We start from the raw sequence: 27962 nt of genomic DNA, 5'->3' as shown, positions 1-27962 counted from the left end.
TGTTTCTTTCTTAGAAAATACAAGCTGTGGTCACGGTGCTCGACTACGATAAGATCGGCAAGAACGACGCCATCGGGAAGATCTGGGTGGGAAGCAAAGCGCAGGGAACTGAGCTTCGGCACTGGTCCGACATGCTGGCAAACCCACGCAGGCCCATCGCTCAGTGGCATCCACTCAAACCTGAGGAGGAGGTGGATGCCACGTTAGCAGCCCTCACTGCCAAGAAGTAATCCTGTTCCTCTTCCTTCCCTCCTTCCCTCTCTCCTTTACCTCCTCCCTTCCTTTCTTCCACTTTTCAACATGCACTACATGTCATCTTACCAAGTCAGTACCGAATTACAGCCACGGGCCACCAGCCTAAAGGTATTAAAGAAGACGATTCGGCCTCATCAACTGCTAAAATGAGATAGTGGATCAGGGTGTAATGAGCGAGACTGTTTCCACAGATGTTTTTGAAGACAGGCCGAGCTCATAGGCCTGTATATCCTTGAGGTTTATTCACAGAAGAGATGTAAGCTCACATTCACACCCATATATCCAACAGATCAACAGCATTCCAAAGTTTTCCATCGGGGACCAGGGATAGAAAACACTGCCTCTTCCACTGCCTAATTTAACACATTCCTTCTAGATTCGCTGGTCATCTAGATGAAATCAGTTGTTACGTTCGTTGAGTCTGAAAGGACAGTTGAAGAATGGTTTAAAGTAAAGTGAGAAAAAAAAAAAACTAGAGGAAATGGGGACTGGAGAGATAGTTGGACTAGATGCTCCTGACCCAACCAGAAGGTATCTTTCAGGTGTCGATTACACTGCCTGCAAAACGACCTCTTCTTCCATTCTTCGGTTCCAGCTGTCAGCTGGCTTTTTCCACTGCCCAACATCCTAACAAACCCTGACAAAAAAGGAGACAAGCCTTGAAACATCACGAAATAAGCAATTCTTAGCTTCCAGGGACGTCTTCCTGTTAGCATCGGTATATTTGTTTCTTTGTGTTGGTTTCTTGTAGATGTCTTCTGCCTGAGCACTTTAAACGAAGGTGTGTTTTTGTTCCAGTCAATGCTTCGGTTTTAACCTGCTTTTATTTGTACCTGCATTCGGGAGTTTTTGTGTGTTTTTTTGATGTTCTGAACCCACTCATTAAAGGAATAGTTCACCAAAAAAAAATGATAATTAAGTAATCATTTACTCACTTGCCTTTCGTACAGCAGTGGAACACAAAAGGAGACAACCATGTTCACGTTGCCTCTTCCATTCAATGGAAGTCAATTGGGACCATCGAGCTTCAAAAATATGAATCATCCATTCATATTCCAAGTCTTCTGAAGACATACACTTTTAGAAGAAAGAGTTCTAGAACCTCAAAGGTCGGGTGCTTCATAATATTTTAGGGGTTCCCTCCATGTGATCATTTTAAGGATTTAGCTTAATTAATTCAACAATAAAAAAAAAAAAAGAGGAAATAATTATTAAATTATTTAAAAATATATCTTTTTATAGAACCTTTTTAGCATATAGAGCTATTTTAAACTGCGTCAACAACCCTAGGGTTCTATATAGAACCTCAGTGAACCCAACAATCTGACAGACTGATAATCAAGTCGTTTTTCATAAAATTCTATAATTTCGTCATTCACTTTCATTGTGTGGAAAAGAGCAGCTTGAGCATTCTTCAAAATTTCTCCCTTTGTCTTCGACGGAAGAAAGTACATCATACAGGTTTCGAAAACCTTGGAGTGAACTATTCCTTTTGAGAACTTACATCACTTTTTTTTCTTCCTTTTTTTTACACTCAATGTTTTAACCAGAAGTTCTTATGGATTTATGAGAAGAGTTGATGGAGGGTACTGTTACGTGTGTATTTACTGCACATCTTACCAAACCACTGAACTTATTTGCACTACTGGAACTGCATTCTGTACATGTTGCTCTATCAATCTCAATATGAGCTGTCAGAGTTTGCATTTGTTTAAAAAGGGAAATTGTATCAACTGAAAGCTGCTTTAGGGCTTACAGTGTGATGAGTCATTGTGTGAGGATGTGAATCTCAGAATATGATTTGCTTAAGACCGACGGAGAAGTAAATCTTTGTGCGTTTTATCCTCATATTGCCTGGAGAAACTCTTTTGGCGATGATGATACCTTGTGATATCGGTTCAATTATTAAGTAGTTGGGAAATTAAGCAAATTCGCAAACCTGATTTAGATCAAGACCTTTTTGTGGAGCATAATTTATTGAGTATAGACTTTTAAACCAGGCCAAAAACTACATGTAATGACCCACGAGTGGATTTGAGGGAGACTTTGTTGTGTACATGCTGTAACCCATTAAAAACTCACTCTCGTAAGGAAACGTCACTTTAGCGGCTTTTATCCTCCACCAAAAAACATGCAAACATCACTCTACTGCCATTATCAGATTGGATGATTGCGGTAGTTTATCCAATTTTATGGTTAAGACCGTGATCGTGAAATTCGAAAGCCCTATGATTTTGTCTTCCTGCGAACACACAAAGGTTTTTATTGCAGAATGTTAGAGACCTTTAAAAAAAAAAAAAAATGAAACGGGACAGATTTGCACAATAAAAGAGCTCATTCTGCTCATGGTCTATATTCGAAGTCTTCAGAAATCCCATAATAGCTTTGTGTGAGGAAGAGAGATTTACACAGTTAACCCAAAATGTAAAACTTCTGTCATGATTTGCTCGCCCTCATGTCGTTTCAAACCGGTATGACATTCTTCCTTCTGTTGAACATATAAGAAGATATTTTAAGGACAGTTTTTGTCCAATTAATGAAAGTCAATGGGGTCCAAAACAAAACAAAAAAAACACTAAAAGTCATACCAGTAAATGATTACAGATTTTTCCATTTTGGATGAGCATTACCTTTAAGTCTTAATATTTTAAATATTTCCCTCCACTGTCTGCTGTGGTTAGGGGCGGGGCTAATTATTTGATCCTAGTTTATTTCGTAAACTAAGTAAATCAAATTGCAGTTGAAGCCATTTTGTGTCATTGAAATATCTGAAGACAGCAGACACTTTGAAAGAATCTTTGTTTAAAAGTCGCTTCAGTGACGTTTCCCTTGATAAAACAGGAGCAGCTCTTCTGACAGGCTGTGTTCAGTTGCAATAGCAGGTATTTCCGTCCACATTCACAGAGCCGTTTGAAATTTTTGCAGGTCTAACGAATGTGTGATTATTTGTTTATCATGCTTTCGTTTTTCCGCTAGTATCGAAACATCGTTTAGGGATCACTGTCTTTGTTTACTGTCAATGTCATTTTTTTCAGGTTTAATCTCTTACACAAATATGTCCCTTATTTCAAAGAACGTTCACAAAAAAAAAAAGTCGTAACTTGCAACGAACACCCCCTCCCCAAACCCATAGGCGTGTAGTTTTACCTATATATGCATAGTTCCTACTTTATGATACTGCATGTTACAATACAAAAAAGATGCGCATGTTTCAGAGATGAAGCAAAAAATATATTGTGTACCTAAGTAGGTGTTCTTTGTCATTTTAATAACAAAACGGAGGAGGATAAGATACTGTGTATATTTTCTAATCAAATCAAATATGTATTTATTTTCTGTGAGTGGGTACTGGAGAGAATAATGAAGTAAACTAGACTAATCTTCATTTTCAGATTCAATCCATGCCTGGACATCATGAGCAAATACTGTATGTTAAGTGCTTTGTGTGAAATAATATAGAATGAAAACGTAGCCGCATGCTTGCCGTCTACTGATATTGTTAAGGAACAAAATGTTTATGTATTAATTTATATTTATTTTTCAGAGTAATATTTATATGTTTCTTTGTCCTAATATGTTTGTTGGGAAGTAAAAATAATTCCAGCGGGGGCTCCAAGTGAATATTTTCCTCCATCCTGTAGGATCCTGTAGTCAGCAGTAATCAGTATCTCTGTCTGAAAGTTTGGGATCGTACAGAATCATGAAAAACAAACACTTTTTATTATAATTTTTTTATCCCCTTCTTATTCACTATCAGTGCCAATGAGAGAAGTCACGTTTACTGCCATTTTATCTGACTTTACGTCATTTTTACGTGATTTTTTTCGGACCAACCTACCTTTTCTTTGATGCCTACATTGGCGACAAAGTCTCCAGAGCACAATAGTATCAATCGTGTTACAGAAAACTTGGAGTCCCCATTGTTTTCAAAAAAAAAAAAAAAAAAAGCTTTTCTTTATGAGTCTTTTACATAATAACAGCGTTTAACTAGCCAATAAACAGTAAGTTTGTGTGTGCGAGTGTGACTAAGATAAAGCCATAAGACTTGAGCTAAATCTTTGGAGCTCAGCTATATAGATGATCCTAAAACGTGTCCTCCTTTCATAGGCCGAAGTTCCTCCTCGACATTCCATGTAGTCTGTGAAGCTACGGGGCCACACTGTTTCCTAAAATGTGCTAAGTTATAAGAATTATTGGCAGTTTAACTTGCAATAGTCAGTTGTTCTGTTAACAATGTGTCTTGATGTTTATTATGATGATTTCAGTCTATATTGAGTTTTGTAAACGCCTTGATTTTACACAAAGTGTGCTAGGGACGTCTGTATGAACACACATGTGTTCGTTGCCATTCCACTATGTATATGTATACACGTGCATTATTAAAAGGGCAATTAAAAATGAGGTTTAGAACGGCTGCCATGAAAACACAGGATGTAAAAGTTGTTTTTACCATTTTAATAATAATAATTCACAATCCCAAATTCGTGATGGGAAAACTGAAACGTCTATCATGCCATTTGGACAAAAAGATTCAACAGAATGAAATTCAGCTTGTCCGAGTCATTTCAATCAGCATTTCTTGAGGTTTGAGTGTGATTGTGTGTGACTTTAAAAAAAAAAATAATGCATAGGCCCTTTAATAAATAATCATTTTTCTTGTGAATTACTCGAGCACTGCCATTCTGCCTATATGGCAGCATGCACAATGAACATTTGTTTGAAACATTCCTGATCGCCAACCATAGAGTTGTCACTTGCAAGCAAAGATATGGGAGCAGTTAAAAAAAAAAAACGCTGATGGATTCCATCTTTATCTTGCTCTCCGTGTATAAATCGGCTTACAAAACCAGCTCAGTTGTCTTTGTTGATGCTCTGTGACTGTTTTCAATGCGAGTCTGCTCTAACGCCCATAACAGAGACGTTATCACCTTTGTTTTTGAATGCTATCATGTCTGCTTTGGTTAATCACATAGCAAAAGTTCTGGGGGGAAAAGATTTAAAAGCCTGCCATTATGTCTCTTTTATTTGATTCTTCTCTTGCACTTTTCATTCTGCTTATCTGGAGTTGTAAAATGCTCTTTTTTTTCAATCTGTGGTGGTCTTTTTTTTCCGTCGGTGGGAGACTGCGAGGGTTTAGCCCTCAGGCTATGTTTGTACCTGTGTCGGTGTTCTCGTGTGTGTGCGTGTGTTCATGTCCGTATTGTCGTGCCTAGTGTGGATCAATCGCATGCTTTAGCCCTTGATGGGACACTTTGAGAAAACGTTGCTCACAGACTCTTCCCACAACCCCCTAGTGGACAGTACATGAGCCTCAGCAATCCTTGTAAAGACGTCAAGGGAACCAAATAGCTCTACAGATCTATCATGTGTGTTACCAGCTCTGTACTGAAACAAATGAGAAAATAAAGGCCTTTTAATTACACTTCATTCTGATTATAATGTTGTTGTACGTTATTTAACACTGGTTTTCTTCTCTGTTTGCTTGATTTATTTGATCTATTACAGCTCTGACAATGTGTAAGGAAGCAGATATTTAAAGGGGTGGTATAATGCCCTTTTTACAAGATGTAAAATAAGTCTCTGATGTCCCCAGAGTGTGTATGTGAAGTTTTAGCTCAACATACCCCACAGATATTTTTATATAGCATGTTAAAATTGTCACTTTTTGAGCGTGAGCAAAAACGCACCGTTTTGTGTCTGTCCCTTTAAATGCAAATGAGCTGCTGCTCCCGGCATAGGGGGCAGAGCTTCAAAAGCTCGTGTCCTTTTACCTCACACACACATGCACTGAACATTTCAAAAACTTTTAGCCTTTTATGTTCAAACCGGAGTCAGATGATGATGGAGAGACTCAAGAAGAAGTGACATGTAGAAGCAACAGGACATTTCTGAATGGTTAGTTGATGAATTTATGTAGTTTATGTGTAGTTATCTTCTAGGCATTAATTAGCATATTCTGTCTTGATAACCTATAAATCATGTTCAGGGGGCGGGGTTTATGTAAATTTTAGGGTTGGTGATGTCACTAACCCAGGAGGAATGTCGTGTAGTCCGTACCAGCCATTTGTTGTAGTCCTTAAAAAGCGATTTCTTTAAAAGCAAATATCTCCCTTTGCTTTGAACTTTGCAGATGTTGTTAATGCTCAACATTACAGCAACATTACACACTAACTAAACATTACACACTAACTAAAGTAAGAAAAGTGAAATCATAATCAACCACCCCTTTAATAAAAGGTGGTACTGACTTCAAAAAACCCTTTTAAAAAAGAAGTAAACTTCAAGTTTGTTTTATTGTAAAATTCACATATATTTTCCAAGTATACTTAATGTAGTATAGGTGCCAAAGTTAGATGTAAACTTGTGTACACACAGCTTAAAACCATGCACATTTACTCCCAAGAAGTGTTTAAATAATACATGTACAAGTATACTACTAGTACACAGATATTTGTACTTACAATACTGTGAAAAGTGATCAGTTGACTTAACTAAAAAAAGTGAGGAAACTTCATGCGTAATTAAAACAAATAAGTTATGTGAACTTGACCATTTTTTTTAATTACATAAAGTTTATTTACTTAATAGTTTTAAGGCAATGGGTTCCCTCACTTTTTTTAAAGTTATACATCTGATCACTTTTTTTGCAGTGTACATATAGTGTACTTGAAAATTATACTTAATTTTACTTAATAAAATGAACTTTAAGTTTATTTTTGGTAGGGAAAAGGAATAGATGGTCTGATAAGAAATGGCTGATGGAATTTAAATCTAAATGCACACTTGGCATTACACATAAATAATTGTAATTTCTTCAGAAGCGCATAAGGACACCAAAAACATCACAGTGAAGTATTGTACCTAAAATGGCTGTATGATCATGCTGGCAGGCAGAGGGCAGCACTGCACCTAAAAAGGCACTTGACTACATCGTCTGCATTTTACAGTGTTATTAATAATCGTAACAGGCAAACAACAAACACAATCATAAACAAAGTGCTGTGAGATTTGGTTCAAGGTTACAGGTTAAAAACAGTGGACTGTGAAAATAAACACAAAGCATTTGAAATTGCATATTATATGTGTGATGTGTTTTCTGTTTTATCCATATAGATACTCTTAATTACAAACAAAAAGGCATAAATAAATATAAAACACATTCAATAATGGGGCCATCGTGTATCCATTCTTCAGCCCGTCAGTTCATATATATAAACATATAAACAGGAATCGAGTTGAGTGAGTGACATCATTCCTCAGTGGGAACATTCCTTTTAGAATGTTCTGGCAGAGCTTCTGAAGATCATATTAGACCGCATGCTTCAGGAACATTAGATTTGATAGATGATCAAATACTCTTTAAAGGAATGGCAGTTTGTACAGCTCTTCCCTGCTGAAAGGCCAGACAAGTTGGAGAACAATGCTGTGGTTTGGATGCTTGTGCTGGTGTTCCCACAAAGCTTCTCAACAGCAAGCGTTTTCTAGTCAACCAGTTTCACCAAAAACATAGCTGACCAGCCTCACAAACTAAATTTTGCTGGTGAAAAGTATGTTTATGCTGGTTTCTAAGGTGCCAAAAAGTTTTTATTTTTTTATACAAGATTAGTATAATGCCACAGAAGAACCATTTCCAGCTCCCCAAAGAACCTTTCAATGAACATATCTAAAAAGAACCCTTTTTTATTAGCAGGAAATCACTTACTGTATTTATTTTATTTATTTATTTTTGATCTCGTAATATTTAATAAAAATTTCATAACTGGACTTTCCGGCTTCTACTAGAGTTGTCACGATACGGGGATTTTGAGACGATTCCTTGGAAAATATCGATATTCGATATCATTTTCGATACCAAAAGGAAATATGCCATCTATACTGCCATATAGATATTTTTATTATTATCACATAATGTTTTATAATTTGAGTAAATTTGTTGCAATAGATTGCACACAGCGCAGGGAGGCTTTATTGAATCTAAATTTACAAAAAAAAAGACAAGTAAACAGTCAGTAATAAAATAATAAGTAAACAAATGGCAAACGATAGCACAAATAAATAAAATCGAATATAGAGACAAATGAAATAAACAGCTGTACGTTTTTTTTCAGGTGGGTCTAACCGTATAGAATTACATACAGTATATCATTCAGGTAAGAATTACTACAGAAATTAAATAAAGTAAACAAATGTAAAAATTAACATACAGATTAATGCTTACATTTAAAGTTAGGAACTTTTTGTTCTTTGATTAATATGACAGACAGCAGCAGGAATATCAGGCTGCTGTCACTTTAAGAGCTTATGCACGGATCCAATATACTGTTACGCAACATGACGTTTTCTTTCTCAACTATTTACATTCCAAAACTGACTGTTACCTGAATACTCGCCAAGACGTGCATTTTGACATCATTTTGTGTGTATTTGTCCGATAAGCAACGAAAAAGAACCAAATTTGATACCCGCAACCGCAAGCTGTTTGAGAGGCGGCTTTATGTACGTACCACTTATATAGATCAGCGCAAAACCTAAGTAAACTTATGCGCAACACCCGCAACCACATGCCAAGATTCAGGCCCTGTAACACCAACACTATTCATCCGGAGCGAACAGAAACGAGTGAGTGAGAAGAGGCAAGCGTGTGTCAATGTTCAGAGAGAAGAGAGAGCGCAAGTATAGCTGATATTGTGTATCAATACTGCAGATAATAAATATTGTAATAAGTTTCAGCATCGAAATATCGAGATTTTTGACAACACTAACTTCTACCATCATTAGGTCTGCTTAAATCCCAACCCTGCAAGCTCACGTTCATCTTCCTCCACTTTTGACGCAAACATCTCAAAATCCAATCAACAACCAATGCACAAAACCAATCCCACATTTCCTTTTCTATCACAATATGGAAGAAAAGATCTGCTGCTACCTCTGTTTCAGCATGACTTCAATAATCTTAAAAACCTTTTTTCATTATCAAGAACTTAAGTGCAATGGAAAGGTTCATGGCTGTAAAAGGTTCTTCATGGAGCCATAGATGCCAATAACCTTTATTTTTAAGACCTTTAAACCGGCCTGGACCAGTGTGGACATTCATTCTGTTTTGTTTTTTTCAGGATAGAAAGGGCACTGAGAAAACATTCAATTCATTGGATGTTTTTGAGGGAGTTTTTAGGAACTAAGGCCACATTTACACATAGCCGGGTATTTAGAGAAACGAATATTTCTCCCCCTCCGTTTTCAATAATAACATCGTGCACACAACCCGCATAAATACGCCGTCGAGCGCCTTTATAACTATGCTAAACCTATGGGCGGCAGTGTAGGGAGAAGGATAAAGCCATGCAAGCCAATCAGAATCCTCAGAATCGACAAGAGAGAACCTAAAACCCCGTTTCTCCCAGTTGACACGACAACATATAACCGGCGTTTTCAGAAATCTCCACTTTGGCCGGAGTTTTTAGAAATGATCGTTTTCTGGGATAAAAACGGCGTTTTCGTGTAAATGACAGGCCAAAACGCAGAGAAATATCTGCGTTTTCCCATCGTGTAAACGGGGCCTAATGCTGTGGCTACAGTGTTATTTGAGAATCCTACTGCAAACACCAGGTCAACCCAGCTTTAGGCGGTGAAACCAGTTAACTAGTTTAAGTTGTGTTTTGGAACATTGTTAACCAACCAGGTCCTCACCAGTAAAAAATGAATTATTAGCTCAAACCAGGTTAAATAAGGCCTCGATATACGTCAACTGGTGCGACGTAATTGAGAACAAAACCAGGCCAAAGAAAGTTTGTTTGGAGTTCATTTTGGGATTTTGAAAGAGCTTGCCAAAGTGAACTTTCCAGAAAAGTTTGCCTCGGGTGGTAAACAACTTTGAAATACCATTGGTAGTTTGACGTCAGGATGTTCGCTCACAGTATATACTGCTACAAACTGGTATTTGCCCCTAAGCGAAGAACGAAAAAAAATAACTTTGCTGTGAGTATATTGAGGCCTTTAAGATGGTTGACCTCAGCTCTACTAGCAAGTAGTCTAGCTGGTCAACCACCTCAACCGGTTTAAGCCAGAATACATGTAAATCCAGCTTCCATCTTAAGCCAGTTGTAACTGTATTTTGTAAGCAGGTGGTTACTTTCTTTTGGTTTTGGTTACCACTGAATTTCAAAAGCAACACTTAATGCATTCCTCAAAACATTAACTTTTATGTTCCACAGAAGATAGTAAGTCACACAGGCTGGGAACAACATGAGGGTGAGTAAATGATGACAGAATTGTCATTGTTGGGTGAACTATCCCTTTAACCTCGGCACTGCTGCACCAAGAGTAAGAGATGACCCAAACCATTGCCCAGACAATGGTCAGATTAGTCAATGTGAAGTTCTCAGATTTGGTCTCTCTCTGTTCAGCGTTTCTCCTCCCTCTTCAACCGGGCGTCCTCACTTGGAAAGTTTACTGATGACTCTGATTAAGGCTCCGTTCTCATCTTTCAGCCGCTGGTTATCCGACTTGAGTTCTGTCAAAACCTGAGATTGATGAGAGACGAGATTGAGAGAGATTAATTGATTAAGTTCAAAATCAAAATTGCGATGCCCATGAGATAGGGATACACTTTATGATGAATAAAATAGTTCTTGCAGACTACTTGTATCTCATAATCTCATGTGTCTGTATTTCGTTTTATGTGTAAAAAGCATGATTCATTACTCAAACATGATTCAAGTAATCAAACATGTAACACCACAAAATATGATTTTCAAATTGGCCTTTATAAAGGAATGGCAGTTAGCAGATCCATGTGAATGTGTGCATGCATAAAGAAGGGAGACCCCTTCTCCTACTGCAGTGAGTAAAAATTGTGCCAGGACTACAAACACTTTAAGCAAACCCAGCCACCCATTCCTTCATATCACATTTTTCGAAAAAAAAAATTTACTTTTAGAAATAGCCGGCACACAAATAGAGGCTCATAGCACTGTGGACAGTACTGACATTCAACATGGATACAATTTGATGTCCTTCTAGGTTTTTAAAGTCACCATGAAATCAAAATTGACAAAAAAAAAAATGAAATCTTGCAGTGTTTTATAATAAATTATTTATCTGTACACATCATTATTAAATTTTTTGTAATATTCATATCTCCTTGTAATGTTTAATCAAAGTAACTTCCAATCCCTCTTGCAGCAACATCTCTTCTCTTCTCTGATGATGTGTTTACTGGCATGAGGGCGGGGCAACCTGTCACTCATATGAGATCCACCAATAGCAAACCACAACCATCCAACCATCCAATCAAATCCCCATGTACAAAATTAATTCCCACCCTCATTTTTTTTCGTGTTCATGCTGGCTTTAAGCAATAAAGGAACAAATCCCATGTTTTTTTAGAAATAAAACTTTTAGATATACCAGATAATTATACAATTACTTAATTAACCTATATTTATGAAAAACATAATATTTTTGATAATAATTAACCCATACATTTTGCATGCTCCTTTAAATCAGATTTCCATCCAATAAACAATATAGAACATTTCATAAAATTGTGACACCCAGTAAATGACTGTATTCATCAAGCTCAATTATTAAAATCTGTTACCAAAGTTATAGTGATAAAAAATATTATTATTATTTATTTATAAAAACTCTCTCTCTATACTCTCTATACTCGTTCTATCATTATTCTGTTTGTGTAATTTTTTTAATGATTTGATTTACTTTCTTACTATATGTGTGTAATATTGGTATCCAATATTCTGTAACCAGTGAGTTTATGTGTTCACAGACACTGTGAATGTGAGGCTACAAAGGCTGTGCATTGATTTGGACATTGCTGGAGTGTAGAGGCGTTTGGTCATGGGTCTGGAAGATCTATAAATATCTTCAAAGCCATCGCCTGCAGGAGGAATGTGAGGGGCTGCCCTTCCCCAGACCCAAGAGAGAAAGAGCGAGAAAGAAAGAATGGACGAAAAAGCGTTACCAATGCAAAAGAAACCAATGAAAGAGCGAGACCTGCCTGAGAGGTGTGCAGCAGAGGGGCAGAGGAAGAGGAGGACAGGGTGCAGCGGAGAACAGGAGGGAGGAAGGGACAGAGAAGCGAGCAGAGGACTAGAGATCCTCCGTCTCGGGGAGAGAGGCCGTCTGAGAGAGGCGGGCGAGGGTGCGCAGCATGGCTTTGTTCTCCACTAGGAGGTGCGCGTTCCCCCTGCGGAGAGCCTGCAGTCGAGCCAGAGCAGGAAGGGTCTGGAGATACAGAGAGACTCAGGCATGATGAGGGCGAGAGCGAGTGTAAGAGAACATCAAAGAAGGTTTGGGAACAAAAATGGCCAGCATTAGTGTGCTTGAGTTAGTTAAAGCAAAGTCAACATGAAATCCAATTTAACCCTATCAATCTGTTCTTATTTATCAGTGCACATTATACACAAGCAGATAAACAAATATTATAATAGTTCATCCAAATGTACATGGCATGCTCTGCCTGTGAATTGGCTTCTCATCTAAATCTATTAGTACTAAATGTAATACATTTTCGCACGTTAAAAAATAAATACGACCTCACCAATAAATGTCAATCAGACTTACACACTGCCTCCGAAACTTTCGTCCGTCATAAAATATTTTTGAATCGGGTTCGATTTTTTGCGTTTTTCGCATTCCGTAGCGAGCAGTTTGAATGGTGTTTTGACAATTCAGAGCCACCGAATCACAAATACGAAAAAACGCATACGACTCAGTGTGTAAGGACCTTAATAAGGACACTATAGTAAAGTGTAACCGATTATTGTGTAATATCAATAGTAATACTTTTTTATGATAGCCTACATTTTCTATGCCCTGCTGAAATATTTATAAAATGTTAAAACATTGTGTGAAATATATGAATATATATATTAAATATTAAATTATATTATTATATGAAGTATATATTACATTAAATATTCAGTTAATCTTTCTACTGTATATTTATGTCATTCAGAAAGTGTTAAGTGTTAAGTATTAAGTAATCGTTCACACTGGTCCAGAAAAAATAAATGATTAAATATGATGTAATATTAACTAAACACTCATATATAGTTGATAGCATTTCATGGGCCCTATTTTAACGATCTAAGCGCATGGTCTAAAGCGCAGGGCCCAAGTTCACTTAGTGTCCGAATCCAAGTTCACTTCGTGTCCGAATCCACTTTTGCTAGTTTAATGACGGGAAAAATGGTCGGCTCATAGTCTAAAAGGGTTTTCCCTATTCTCTTAATGAGTAATGGTGTGTTTTGGGATTTATGCACGTTAAACCAATCAGAGTCTCATCTCCCATTCCCTTTAAATGCCAGTTGCGCTTGCGCCATGGCGGATTCTCTATTTACATGACGGAATTTGATAGTGGAAAGACCGAACGCGTCTCCAGAGCACAAACGGATCTGCTCGTACGCGAGGAAAGCGGATTCCACCATATCTTTATGTACACAATAATAATCTTTTACATTGTAATCCTTTTAATTTTAATATTTGGCATGTTTGTGTGCTGCAGTGTGTTTAATAAGCAGAGTGTACGCGCGTTGTGGACCCGCCTATAGGCGCACATTACTAACGCGCTCTTTAAATAACAAAAAATATATATTTGCCAAAAAAGCAAACAAAAAATGTGCGCAATCTATTTCAGTTGCCTCAAAATAGAAACTATTTTGAAACTAGCAAAAACCACTTGCGTCGCGCTTGGCGCTGCATTGCGCCGGGTGTAAGATAGGGCCCCATATCTATTTGTAAGTCTCATTATGCTTTAAACTTAAAGGCTTTTTAAAAACTTTTTCCAAGTCAAAATTCAAAGTTTGTTTTCACAAGCTTTCCTTTTATTGTTAAAAGCTACTGTTATATGACTTTCTTCAAGTTCATATAATTATTTTTCCTTACAATCAAATGTGCAATTCTGCATCCTGTTTGCTTTCTCAATTCAAAGTCAGGAGATGAACTGGAATTTAGAAAAAAATATTAGGTTAATTCTGAATGGCATGACGTGTGTGTGTGTGTGTGTGTGTGTGTGTGTGTGTGTGTGTGTGTGTGTGTGTGTGTGTGTGTGTGTGTGTGTGTGTGTGTGTGTGTGTGTGTGTGTGTGTGTGTGTGTGTGTGTGTGTGTGTGTGTGTGTGTGTGTGTGTGTGTGTGTGTCGCGTTTTATCGGTCCGCCTGGAAACAAATGTCGTGACACCAAAATCCCTTGTGGAAGAAGAAAGCCATTGGGTTTACAACTGTGACAATGAGCGCTTATCAGGATCAACTAAGCGTTGAATTTTAAAAGTATGTGAAGTTCGCAGCTCCATTGTTCCAGTAAACTTGCACAATGTTCTTGAATGAACAATTTATTAGATACACACTGGTCTGTTATTGTACATCAACTTTACATTTTCACTCTAAACATGATGCGAAACAAAAAGAACTGTGTTTGCATTACATGTCGGTCAGCCGTCCTATTGGGCGGTCCTTGGCCAATGAGAGCTGCGATAGAGTCTGAAGGTCTGGCTACGCGAGACTAGGTTAAAACTGTTTCATATAGACACATTTAACCATAATAATCATGTCACATTATGAAGGTAAAATGAGTGTTTCATGTTGACTTTAGAATGGGAACATAAGCATGCAAAGATAATAAGCTGAGAACATAGATCTGAGTTGGATAAACTACTGACACAAAGCACATGCAACTGTAGTCATTCACAAACAGGACAGGAGAACAGGCCTGCACACATCTTCATGACCACTAACATGAAATCAAATCAAGCTTTTTACTAATGGAAGTTCTGCCATCCGCTTTTAAACAGCAGTAATCACCACTATTTTGTTTTATAAAAGCCTCACACAGCGCAGTGTGGAGATTAATGACCGACGTGAGGCATTTGTGGTCAACCTCAGAAACTTCCTGAGGCAGCATGTGGAGAAACCCTGAGGTTTGACACCGCTTCCAAACGTGGTTTTACGGCTTACGGCTCCGGGACCAGGCCGTTGAGTTTCTCCAATGCATGAAAACCAACAGAGAACTGCAAGGCCATCCAGCATCTCCTCATAGCACTTTCATGATTCATTGTTTTTTCTCTACAAAAAGCATCTGTAGTCAGATATTTGAACAGGTTTATTCTCTCAAATGACGTATTGCTTTGACAAGCAGAGGTAGGCATGTCATATCAGGCATCTCAGTTAGCCATGACTCGATTTGTCACAACATGGTTTCTAGATGTGTTGAGGACAAATGGAGGCCTCAGCCATTTGTCCTCAACACATCTAGAAACCATGTTGTGACAAATTGAGTAAAATCCTTTACTCAGCAGCTCTGTTACAATAAAGGTTCCCCCTTTATAAAGGTTGCAAAATGTTTTTTTTTTTGGCACTGATGCCATGGAAGAACTGTTTTTGGTTCCCCAAAATAATCTTTTAGTAAACAATATTTAATTTAAAGAACCCTTTTCTGCCCCAAGGAACCTTTTATGCATTGGAAATGTCCCATGGATGTTAAAGGTTCTTTGTGGAACCATCTCTGCCCATAAAGAGCCTTTATTTTAGCTTAAAGATATACTTCACCTCTGGAAAGATGAATGTGTATTTAAAATGAGTCATTTATGTAGTAGAAATGTGAAATTATTTTTGAATTTGGAGCCTTCTAGACTGGAAAGACAACAACTCCCAGAATGCACTTGCTTCACTGCCCTACGAGGCCACTCCCAAGCCACGCCTACCGGTAAAGCAAGGAGAGCGCAGTTAAACAAGGCTAGGCTACTAGTGAGTCTTCGTGACGAGTGAGTCACCCCGGGATTTCGAGATCGCCAAAAATGTCCAGGATTCGGCTTTTGCGTTCTACAGTCGCCATTCATTATGTTTACTGTGGCGAGCAGGACGAGACTGACGGCCGCGGGAGAACGACGCGAGGCCGGTGGCGTGATTACTGATGAGCGACACCTGTGAGACGCACCGGTCTCGTATCTCTCACGGAGAAGCGGGAATTTTCTCAACAATGCTAAAACGCACATTAACCGATCACTTGTTTAGCGTTCATGTAAACACTACATTCAGATTCACCAATCGGAATGAATTTAGTTAGATTGAAACAAAAGCTGTGCATGTAAACAATGAATGGCGACTATAGAAAGCAAAAGCCGAATCCCGGACATTTTGGACAATCTTGACGGCCGGACATGTCCGGGAAAAAGAGGATGGTAACCCCTACTACTCGGCTTTCTCCACAGAAAAAGAGGCTGTTAGCTTAGCTTCCAAATAAAAGATGGCTGACATCTTTGTACATATTTGTACATTCTGTGAGTGAGATCCCATCCTATGGGCGGGTTGAAACATGTGGATCTAGCGCCTTCTACTGGCTGTAGTTTTTAGCCTCTGGCCAAAAAAGCCTCCGATGACGCAAAATGACGTAAAAAGACGCACATTTTTTGCATCATCTGAGGATTTTTTACAGACAAAAAATACATAATTCTCTTGTATTGTAATCCTGAAGTATCCCTTTAAATGTGTGATAGTGCTCATAAACAGCTGCTGGTATAGTATTCTCAATTGAAACGGAGTAGAGGTTTGGATTCTGAAACAGTATTCAAATCATCATAAGTTTAACAAGAGGATGGAGTTTGTCTTTAGCATGTTGCTAAGCTAACAACTACGATAAGCATAAAACGCTATATACACTGCCCGGCCAAAAACAAGTTGCTGTTTGGATTAAAATATACAAAAGTCTATGATTGGATCATTATTGTAGTCAGTATTATGTTTCTATCATGTTATATGTTTGGCAACAGTTCTTCTAACCCTAGAAATAAATGTGATGTTATTTCCATCAAGAGGCGCGTCAATTTTTGGTCAATATCTTGTATTGACAATGCAAGAGTCCAGCACATCCCAAAGACTTTCAATGAATTTAAACTATATTAAATATGAAGTTTAATTCAAAGAGATAGGAGCTGTACTTGCATGACTGAAATAGCGGCAGAGTGGCGTTTCAAAGATGGCCGCCGAGTGAAATGACTTGTATTAAAGGGACTTATATGTTAATATTCAGCAATATTATTGATTTGACAGCACTGACTTCTGGATTAGAACAAAACTTACGCTGAATTAACCTGCATGATGACATTGCTTTCTGCTTTATAGTTTTTTTCATAATTGATTAATTTTGCAACATTTTTACACTGTTATTGAACTGAACTGAATCAACATTGAACTGAATTAAAATGAATAACAACACTGTCTTCTGTAGAGCTGCTTATAGCTGAATTTAACTCGTTTCATACTTGGTTAACTTTAAAGTTATTAAACTGAATTGAGCTTAATAACGACACTATTATCTTCTGTACTGTTGCTTATAGCTGATTTGAACTCATTTTATAATTGATGAACTTTACACTGTTATTGAACTGAACTGAATCAACACTGAACTGAATTGAGTTAAATAACAACACTGTCTTCTGTAGAGCTTCTTATAGCTGAATTGACCGTTCGCAAAGACCCGCCCCCTTAGTTACTGTCGCTATGCCCGGCAAGCTACGCCGCTCTCACGCCATACTATGTTCTCAGGCAGTGAGAAATACATCACGGAGAAGAGATGAGACTGACAACGCGCTGACAGACAGGACATACCAGGTTACTTTTCGATTACTTTTGATATTAAACGTATTAAACAAAGTCTCACCTTTCAAATTTGGTCTTTTTTTTAAAAGAAATTTAAACAATAAATACCATTTTGTGGCTCTTTTTTTGTCTGTCAGATCGCTGTAGAGTCTTAGTTAAAGCTGCTAATGAACCGACCATCTCTTCCTTCTAGTTAATTTATAGCATCAAATAAACATGAATGAACATGAGAAGGAATGTTGTTTTAACCGCAGAAAGACGTCGGTACACTCCGCTTCTCAAGTTCAAATCCTCCCATGTTAATCTACTAACTCCCCTGACTGCTTTGTCAGACAAAATGGCGGATGGCGAAGTATGATTGGTCAGATCACCTGTCAATCAAGCTCCCTGTGAAGGGTCAATTGAACCCATTTCATTGATGAACTTTACAGTTATTGAACTGAACTGAGTCAACACTAAACTAAATTAAGCTGAATAACAACACTGTCTTTTATAGAGCTGCTTATAGCTGAATTGAACCCATTTCATTAATGAACTTTACACAGTTAATACACTGAACTGAATCAACATTGAACTGAATTGAGCTGAGACTAATTTTTAGAGCTGCTTTACAGCAGAATATGTATGTCTCATAATATTATATAATGAATTTTGATAATTGATTACGTTATGTTCCTGTGTATTACTGTGAAGTTGCATTGAAACAATCTGTACTGTATAAAGGTGACTTGACTGGTTGTCTTTATAGGATAGTAAGCCTGCTATCAAGGAATTACAGTAAGAGATCAAGTTATTTTGAGAGCTTAACAGAGAAAAAAATAGAGTATGAATACAAATGTGTGACTAAGAGAGGCATAAAGTGATCTAAATGACCCACACCATGTTGTACTGCCGTGAGTAATGGGTGTGTGTTGGTGTGTGTGAGCAGGCAACCACGCGTGGGGCAAAACCACTCACCATCTGCCCCTCTTTCCCCCAGTCCAGCTGAGGATGAACTCAGGACTGGTAGCGAAACCTCACTGAGGGCGTCTGCTGGGGCAACAGTGACATCACTGATCAAACAAACACAAGTGCTTCTCATTTCTAATGTTGAAGTGAGACTCTGTTGGACCTACCCATCAGCATTTCAATAGCTGCATAAATACATTGTATTCCCTCCACGGTGTTCTGGAACTAAAGCTCTTTGCACGGTCGCAATATAAATGACACTGTCATCCGCATATCTTGGCCGAATCTAATCAACTTTGAACTAATCGGAGTTGAAACAGCCCAGGAACCTTGTTTCCTCAATTGCAACATGGATGAATTATCCCACTGAGCCTGGCAGACTACAGCAGCCGCAGATATCTCATCTGCCTCACACTGATTTAGCCTTTCATACATTTTGGCACTGTGTTCTTCTTGGCCCCTCAAAATGCCAGCTATGTGCAATTACTGCTGGAATGCTGAACAAAAGCCGTGCCGTGTCTCTGTGCTGGATTGGGCTTGGCCCCGGCGTAGCTGGAACTAGGTCACCATGTATTACTGCAGCTGTGAGATGCTACAGAGCTTCGCTGACAGCACTGATGCAGAGCGCAACGGCTAGTAGCAAGCATGGTGGCGGCAGAGTCGGCTAACATGGGTTAAAACAGGCATGGTAGATACATTAGCTGTTAAACTTAAACTACGAGGGGTCTGACCATTTCATCAGGTAATTCAAACAAACTGTCCTTTAGAGGTTAACATGCTCTCGAAAGTCACCCCACCTCAGGCACAGAACAATACAGCAAAGCCACATTTAATAGACATTTTCCTTTTACCTTTAATTCTTCTTCCATGTCTGAAACCTTTTTCTCCAATGCTTCTTTTTCCTACACAAGCAGACAAAAAACAATCCTATTACAATTTTCAAAATAAACTATAAAATAATCGATAGAATCAAATAAGTCACTTTATATTAGGTGTCTTTAACTACACTATGTACTTGCATTAAGAAAGTGAATTGTTTGGTACAATGTCCTTGTGTTCATTTTGTATCGCAGTGTAATTGTATATTAAAGTGCTGAGTAATAAGAATGAACTGCATGTACTTTTTATAGGGTTGATGTTAGGATTGGGGTTTGGTTTAGGGTTAGTTGCATCCCAGACAGCAATATAGTGTTGGCCCAAATCCGCCCCACATCTGGTACAAGTGGATTCCACATGTACCAGATGTTGGCCGGATCTGGCCCGACACTATATTGCTGTCTGGGATGTAAGTATGCACACTTTATAGTAATTACTATAGTCACTGCATGCAATGTGTAACAAGGACACTGTAAAACAAATAAAATTAATGTTACCCAAAACACTTGCTGACACAGGTATGGTTAGGGACAGGTTTGGTTGTATGGGTCAAATTTGGGTTAAATATGGACAAACCCAGCCGTTGGGTTCAATTTTTTAATTTAAATATGTTAACCCAACGGTTGGGTTAGTCCATATTTGACCCATATTTGGGTTAAAACAACCCAGCATTTTTTTTAGAGTGTAGTAGACACACAAATAATTTGTATAATTCAAATGTATTTAAATAATTAATAATAATAAATTAAATTAAATGAAATTAAAGATGTTAAAGCAGAATAAAGAATTTAAAACGGTTAGGAAACATTGTTTATTGAGGTACTTTGAGAACAGCGTGAAGGAATATCAGCTCAAGATCTTAATCAACACTGAAGAGAACATTCCTCAGGAAGTGTCAATAAAGATTATATAATGATGATATATGTATATACCCTTTTCTCTGATTCAAATACAGTGGACCTCTCTGATAGTCTGTCCTGCTTCTGAAACACATTCACGAAAGATTAATGAGCAAACGAGAATTGCAAACAGAAACAGAAACAAAACTGTAAAGGAACAAAATGGAGGTGCTTTAAATACATATGCAAAGTAAAATGTTCAAAAAGCTAAATGTTTTAATAAGAAATTACTGCTGGACCAGTATCTAGATATATTATTGGCTTTTTTTCACAGCTTGTGATTCCTTACAGATGCTGTGAGTTTTACCAAAGCCAGACCCTCTGGAGCCCGACTGGATTCAGAGGGCCAGAATGTGCTTGTGTTTTTAACACAGGCCCCTCCTCCTCTTGGCAGATGATGGTCCAACTGATGATTCAAGCCATAGAAGGAAGATCTCTCTCCCCGTCTGACTGTTCACTCACCTGTGCGACTCTGTCAAGCTGCGAGCGGATTTTGGTGAGCTCCAGTTTGCTGTCGTCCAGTCTGGACTTCAGCTTCTCATTCTCGGCCAGTGCGTCCTCGTACAGCTGATAAAGTGAAACAAACAAGAAGAGACTAAATTAGCATCTCCACTGGGAGCTGCTTTCCTGGCGCTGGTCAACAGAAGACTTCTAATGGATAAACAAAGAATGCTATTAACTATTAAAAAGGAACTTCACATTAAAGGGGTGGTATAATGCCCTTTTCACAAGATGTAAAATAAGTCCCTGATGTCCCCAGAGTGTGTATGTGAAGTTTTAGCTCAAAATACTCCACAGATATTTTTATATAACATGTTAAAGTTGTACCGTTTTGTGCCTGTCCCTTTAAATGCAAATGAGCTGCTGCTCCCGGCACAGGGGGCGGAGCTTCAAGAGCTTGTGTCATTTTACCTCACACACACGTGCACTGAACTTTTAAACAACTTTTAGCCTTTTATGTTCAATCCGGATTCAGTCAATGATGGAGAGACTCAAGAAGAAGTGACAACATGTAGAAGCAACAGGACATTTCTGAATGGTTAGTTGATGAATTTATGCAGCTTATGTGGAGTTATCGTCTAGTCATTAATTAGCATATTCTGTCTTGATAATCTATAATTCGGGGTTTATGTAAATTTCAGGGTTAGTGATGTCACTACCCAGTGTGTAGTCCCCACCAGCCGTTTGTTGTAGTCCTTAAAAAGCGATTTCTGTAAAAGCAAATATCTCCCTTTGCTTTGAACTATGAGCGTCGTAACTTTGCAGATGTTGTTTATGCTCAAACAGCAACATTACACACTAACTAAAGTTAGAAAAGTGAAATCATGATCAACCACCCCTTTAAAACATGAACTACTTTGATTTTACTTTATTTGGATGTAAGATGAAAGTTATACTGTAAGCATTGTGTATGTCATATAATAACTGGGTTGACTTTGGGGATAGTATTGGAGGAAAAGTATTTTATTAATCAAAGGTATCCTGACCTTCTTATAGTCCTTGCTGGCAGAGTTGTCGTCCGTCTTGCTCAAAGCGGCGAGTCTGTTCTCTCGGCGTGTGTATGTGCCGGTCCGAGCTGACAGCCGGTCTGACGGAGACTCCACTCCACTGGAGTCCGACCTGATCGGTCACATACATCACTTAGTAAGCCATTTTTATTAATTTATATATCAGTAAAAAGAAGCACTTTAAAGAATAATGTCTTAGACAAAGAACAGAGAATCTTACCTTGACGCCCGGTCTTGCTGCAAAGGAAAAAAAAATAAAGTTTGATTAAGTATTGCTAAAGTTGTCATTTAACATAAACAAAAACCAGAACATATGGTAACACTTCAGTTTAGGGTCTCGCTATTAACTAGTTGCTTATTAACGTGCATATTACTAGGATATTGGCTGTTTATTAGTACTTATAAAGCACATATTAATGCCTTATTCTGTATGATAATATTCTACATCCCGTAATCCTACCAATACCTAAACTTAACAACACCTTACTAACTATTAATAAGAATTAGTTAGGAGTTTACTAAGGCAGAAGTCATAGTTAATAGTGAGAATGGGACCCTAAACTAAAGTGTGACCAAAATATTGTCATTTGTGTTTCTAATATGAAAGACATGAGGAGGAGTAAACAATGACAGAATTTGGTTAAACGTTATTACTATGGTCCATATATATATATTATCTGCAAGAACATAATAAAACAATATATGTTTTTAAGATTTGAAGTACACTAGTGTACATTTAATACAATTAAGTGCACTTCTTTTTGCACAGGGGAAGGTTTGTTTTGCATTGCATTGATCTAATCACTTATCTGAATACCAAAGCTATTTGATGTGGACAAATGGAAGCGGCTTTCTGATGACCGGCCTGACCAGATCACAGTGGTTGCGTGTAACATAAACAGAAGAGGTTTTAGGTGTGACTGAACATGATTGAGCTGGAACAGCCGGTCAGACTGAGTCTGTCAATGGGAATCTGCCATGCAAAAATCCTGGAGCAAGAGTATGATATCATGCCGTCGCAAACTTATGTGTGTCTTCATAAAAATGACATTATGTCGCAGTGTTTTTCCTTACACCCACTTCCTCAGTTGAAATCACTCCAACTCCAGTTAGCAATGACTGCACAAAAAAAGTTCATTTAAGGAGGATTTGTTCTCCAATAAATGTTCTATTGTAATAGATTTGTATCCGATAAAGAATACTTTCTTACATTTTCCTTGCATAAGCATATAAATCAGTTTGTGTTTATGGGAGCTAATCTTGTAGACAGTAAATCTTCAGAAAGAATATTTAATAGGCTTCCATTTTAGGTGCATGTTATGCATAGTCGCATATCGCCACTTGGATGACCTTTCGTCCCAACTGAGGATGTGCATAGATGGTAAATGACTCGTGTAAAGGTCTGACAGTCCAAGCAGAAACATCCATAACAAAGATGGGAGGTATAATTTCAAGTAGTTAAACCACAGTCAAACTACACGGCGGGTGCAGATTCCACACGGGCCTGGTAATATGTTCTCGTTGCTTCAGTTTTAAGGCTGTTGAGTCCAGAGAGAAAGCTAGAGAAAGAATCTCCTCTGTTCCTCTGCTGAAGACAGCACATCCTGTTTGGACACTTGATTATGCATCAGAGAGGAATAACAGTGCAACTGTCTCCACTGTCTGAGGGGGACCATCTGAACAACACCAAAAAAGGACATGCAGAATCAGTCACAACGGCCGGACAGAGTTTGGCAGAGAAAACCAAGAGCTTTTCACGCACTCACAAAACTAATTGCAGCAAATGAGATCTATTAAATGGGATGGTGCTGTGACTACAGGAACTGTGAGACACTTTTCACACTCTCATTAGTTTAATGTGTCCACTAACAATGTCCAACGGTGTGTATGCGTACAGTACATCTCCAGGGAATTCTGTCATTTTTGTCTTTTTTTTTTATTATTGTATTAATGTGCACTTTTAGTGTACACTGTAAACCCGAATAAGTTGGCAGAACTCAAAACATTTAAGGCAATCAAAGTTTAAGTAAGCAGAACTAGCAGATTTTTATTTTGTACTTAAACATTTCAAGTTAAGAACAATTGAAATGTATGAGTACATGAATTCATACTATTAACTTAAAACTTTCATGTAATCTCTATGTGAACACTTTTATTAGTATAAACTTAGTTAGCTTTACCAAGCTAATCTGCTAACATACTAATATGCTAACATATTAGTAATAGTATGTTATACAGAAGCACTTAATGTATAAGTGCAACAATATAAAGTTATTATTTGCTCTCAAATCAAGCTCATGCACCACTTGTCACCATGATGGTAACTATCCTAAAACCAAGATTAACAGAAATTCTTCTAAATTAGCATAGCAAAACATTAATCACTAAATCTCCCACTTAACATTAATCTTGCACACAAGAAAAACATTATATTACACTTAATTTTAGCATTTACTCTCCCTTTCGAGTGCCATCGGCAAAGCATGCTGGGAAATAGACATCGCAGCCGTTTCAGTTAAACTTAAAGGAGAACTCCGGTGCAAAATGAACCTTTGGTCTAATTACACATTGTTACCTAGTCAACCGTTATCTGAGATTTGTTTTCATGATTATCGAATGTAAATAGTTTTATCTCTAAAAACAGTTTAGCCTATAACGCTAGTATATGGGGCGTAGAGTAATGACAAATAAAAATCGCTTGTTAATACCACTAACAAGGCTCAAAATAGCCCCACACTAACACGGTAGCATAATGAGGGTCCCTACCTTCAAACCGAAGCATTGAGAACTTTGACAGTGTCCAGACAGTTTAATAAGAAGATATTTTATACATACAGTCAACTTCACGTATATAAGCAGAATCCATCTTGGAAAAACAGACTCTATCAATCGATCTACGAACCACCGATCCAAATGCGCTGAACTGTGTAGAATCTCATATGGTCCAGCGCATTTGGATCGGTGGTTCGTAGATCGATTGATAGAGTCTGTTTTTCCAAGATGGATTCTGCTTGTATACGTGAAGTTGACTGTATGTATAAAATATCTTCTTATTAAACTGTCTGGACACTGTCAAAGTTCTCAATGCTTCGGTTTGCATGTAGGGACCCTCATTATGCTACCGTGTTAGTGTGGGGCTATTTTGAGCCTTGTTAGTGGTATTAACAAGCGATTTTTATTTGTCATTACTCCATGCCCCATATACTAGCGTTATACTAGCGTTATAGGCTCAACTGTTTTTAAAGATAAAACTATTTACATTCGATAATCATGAAAACAAATCTCAGATAACGGTTGACTAGGTAACAATGTGTAATTAGACCAAAGGTTCATTTTGCACCGGAGTTCTCCTTTAAGTTCGTCTAAATTAAAAAAGAAATAATTTCATAAAACTCAAACCAATGAAACAGTTCTGTTTACTTAAAATATATCAGTTCTGTGAACTTGAAATAAAAAGAAAGTGCTAAATAAATACTCATAAAAGTTAATTTGACTGAACTAATTAGTTTAATTTAAGTTTGTCCTACTCAAACAATTAATCATTTTGAGCGTTAGGGTTTACAGTGAAAAAAGTACTTGCAGATAATATATTAATTAAATAAAACGCCACATGAACTTAAAGAGAGTGCACTTTCATGACTATGTTTCATCAACTTAAATACACTTTTAATAAGTGCACTTTGTAATAATGCCAAATTAAATGTAAAGTACTTGATTATAATTTTAATGGTGAATTTACTGAATTTAAATGTACTAAATTGCAACTTCAACATTACAAATTTGTAATTACAAATATATTTTAATAAATGACACCATAAATGCTTGTGAGTACATTCAGCAGTATTTTTTCAAAGACAATAGTAATTATGAAATTACATATAAAGATAAACTTAAGTCCTACTTGAGTGGGTCACAAAGTTTAGCTAAATGCATTTAATATAAATGAAAAGTATAAAAAGTTGAATTTAATTGCAGATAACATCGACTGTTAATTGCAGATAAAAATGACTGCACTTGAAATTACATTTTTGGAGTAAAATATTACTTTCACTACCATTTTATGTATCATAAATACGCACAGATAAATAATATTTTAACTCTTTTTGCACAAAACTGGCTTGATTTAAATAGAGATGCAATTAAAAAAATTTCTCATATTTCATTCACGCTCTGACACCGTTGTCTCTTTGTTAAAAATATACACTACTAATATGATGGCTACTACATTAATAAAACTTTTTAGTGGCAAAACTTGCTCGTACAGGAAATGATGGCATGACTGAGGGCCAGACATCTTTTATAGAAATCCATTTCTACACAATGCATTTTGAAATAGCTTATAATTATATAGTTTTTTATTTAGTTTAACATTTTATACGTAATAATACATTCTTTAGGTTACACTTTATTTCGATGGTCCACTTTAGAAATTCTGCTGACTATAAGTAACATCGCAACTACATGTCAACTAACTCTCATTAGAGTATTAGTAGATGTTTTGCTTTATATCTGCAAACACTTTATATTGATGCTCCTCCCAGACATTTTAAGTAACTTAAACTTGCAAGTATTATAACCCTAACCCTAACCTTAACATGTCAACTTATTCTACTAACCCGAACCTTAACACCTAACCCTAACCGAAGTCAACTACTTATGAGAGTTAGCTGACATGTAGTTGACAAGTTACTAAAGTAGCTAAATTATAAATAAATAAAATAGCAAAACTTAAAATATGTTTTGGAACCAACCTAAAAGAGCATACGTACAAGTATGTACAAGCATACGTGACCGTGAGAGTATCTCGCTGATCGTAACTGCGTATGCTGTTTTCTGGCATGATTCTGTAGTGCTTTTTACAAGGAAATAAACAGATGGATGAGAGCAAGTCCCCGAGCCACTGGAGAGACTGGTTTAGGCAGTATTTCAGACACATCTCTCCTTATGTGGCTATAGCACATCGACTTGCTCTCCAACCATGTCACGGATAACACTGGAGGACAAACAGAGCTTGACCTGCGGCACTGACATACAATAACTGCTGTAATATCCGTGGCTGGTTTGTGTTTTACTGGCAATCATTGTGATTTCTCAAAGTGCGGCTAGATGTCTTATTCAAGTGTTTACATGTAGCCACAACAAAACAAAAAAAAACTATCTGAAACGTTTACAATGTGTGCTGGTGGTCTTGTTTAGTTCTGTGTGGTCACGTCAAGTGGGGAACCTGAAGTCTGCATTTAGTGGATGTGTGTTCTGGTGGTCTTGCTCTCATGTCTGGTCATTCTGGGATCTGAGGTCATCGTTATGCAGAACAAAATTGGGATTGGCATCCTTTGTTGGTCCAGAACAACATTCCTATGAAACAACTCTCAGTCTCTCAACCTACAATCAGAGAGAATTGAAAGGTTAATAAGAGTGTTGTTCAAGCCCATAACCCTATCCTTATCCTCCAAATCCTATCGGTTAATAGGAGTGTTGTTCCAAGAACATGTCCTACTTGGGTAAATCACATTAAACTGCAGGTTTAAAGTCCTCGGGGGGCATCATTACCCATGGGCACCTGCTGGCCCTGAGCTCACTCACTGTGTCTACAGAGAGAAAGAGAGCGCACACTTTCACCACAGTAAACCATGTAAGGCAGCGCCGATGCACATTCCTTCCTGCAAGTAAAAATAACACTCAATCAGATTAATGGGAATGGCCTCTTCAACACAAATACACGCATGCTAAAGAGAACAGACGCTAGCTCACGCTTTCATTGATCAAACTCACACGAGTCAATTATACAACCACTTTTTTGAGGCTCATCTTGTGTAATCATAATTGTTACAATCAATTTTAAAGTCTATTTATTCGAATATAGAA

The 27962-nt window shown here is 37.6% G+C and overlaps 3 protein-coding genes across 12 annotated transcripts in view; 1 reads left to right on the top strand and 2 right to left on the bottom strand.

Moving 5' to 3' along the window:
* The window catches only part of syt2a (synaptotagmin IIa), a 107478-nt gene extending 86444 nt beyond the window's left edge, over window positions 1-21034 (top strand). For 5 of the 6 annotated variants that reach the window (XM_079587460.1, XM_079587457.1, XM_079587459.1 and 2 more), the window contains exon 9: window positions 15-5675. In XM_079587460.1, coding sequence (XP_079443586.1) covers window positions 15-230 — 216 coding nt within the window. In that variant the 3' untranslated portion in view covers window positions 231-5675. Of the gene's footprint in view, window positions 1-14; window positions 5676-20983 lie in introns of those variants that run through there. The other variant, XM_079587458.1, reaches the window with a different exon arrangement.
* LOC306985331 (uncharacterized protein) overlaps window positions 1-27962 on the bottom strand; it is a 250378-nt gene that overhangs the window by 41923 nt on the left and 180493 nt on the right. The window lies entirely within an intron of this gene.
* The window catches only part of ppp1r12b (protein phosphatase 1, regulatory subunit 12B), a 59024-nt gene continuing 38900 nt past the window's right edge, over window positions 7839-27962 (bottom strand). Inside the window, exons 7-14 of one of the 4 annotated variants that reach the window (XM_079587463.1) lie at window positions 22318-22334; window positions 22077-22209; window positions 21052-21156; window positions 20623-20673; window positions 19666-19716; window positions 12272-12498; window positions 9813-10775; window positions 7839-9430 (exon numbers count right to left, since the gene is read on the bottom strand). In XM_079587463.1, coding sequence (XP_079443589.1) covers window positions 12364-12498; window positions 19666-19716; window positions 20623-20673; window positions 21052-21156; window positions 22077-22209; window positions 22318-22334 — 492 coding nt within the window. In that variant the 3' untranslated portion in view covers window positions 7839-9430; window positions 9813-10775; window positions 12272-12363. Of the gene's footprint in view, window positions 9431-9812; window positions 10776-12271; window positions 12499-18823; window positions 18899-19665; window positions 19717-20622; window positions 20674-21051; window positions 21157-22076; window positions 22210-22317; window positions 22335-27962 lie in introns of all 4 variants that reach the window. The other 3 variants (XM_079587465.1, XM_079587466.1, XM_079587464.1) reach the window with 3 other exon arrangements.

Source organism: Phoxinus phoxinus, assembly GCF_949152265.1.
Source record: "Phoxinus phoxinus genome assembly, chromosome: 18".
Lineage (NCBI taxonomy): Eukaryota > Metazoa > Chordata > Actinopteri > Cypriniformes > Leuciscidae > Phoxinus > Phoxinus phoxinus.
The sequence above is the reverse complement of the archived record's forward strand: the minus strand, read 5'-3'. Positions and strand labels throughout refer to the sequence as shown.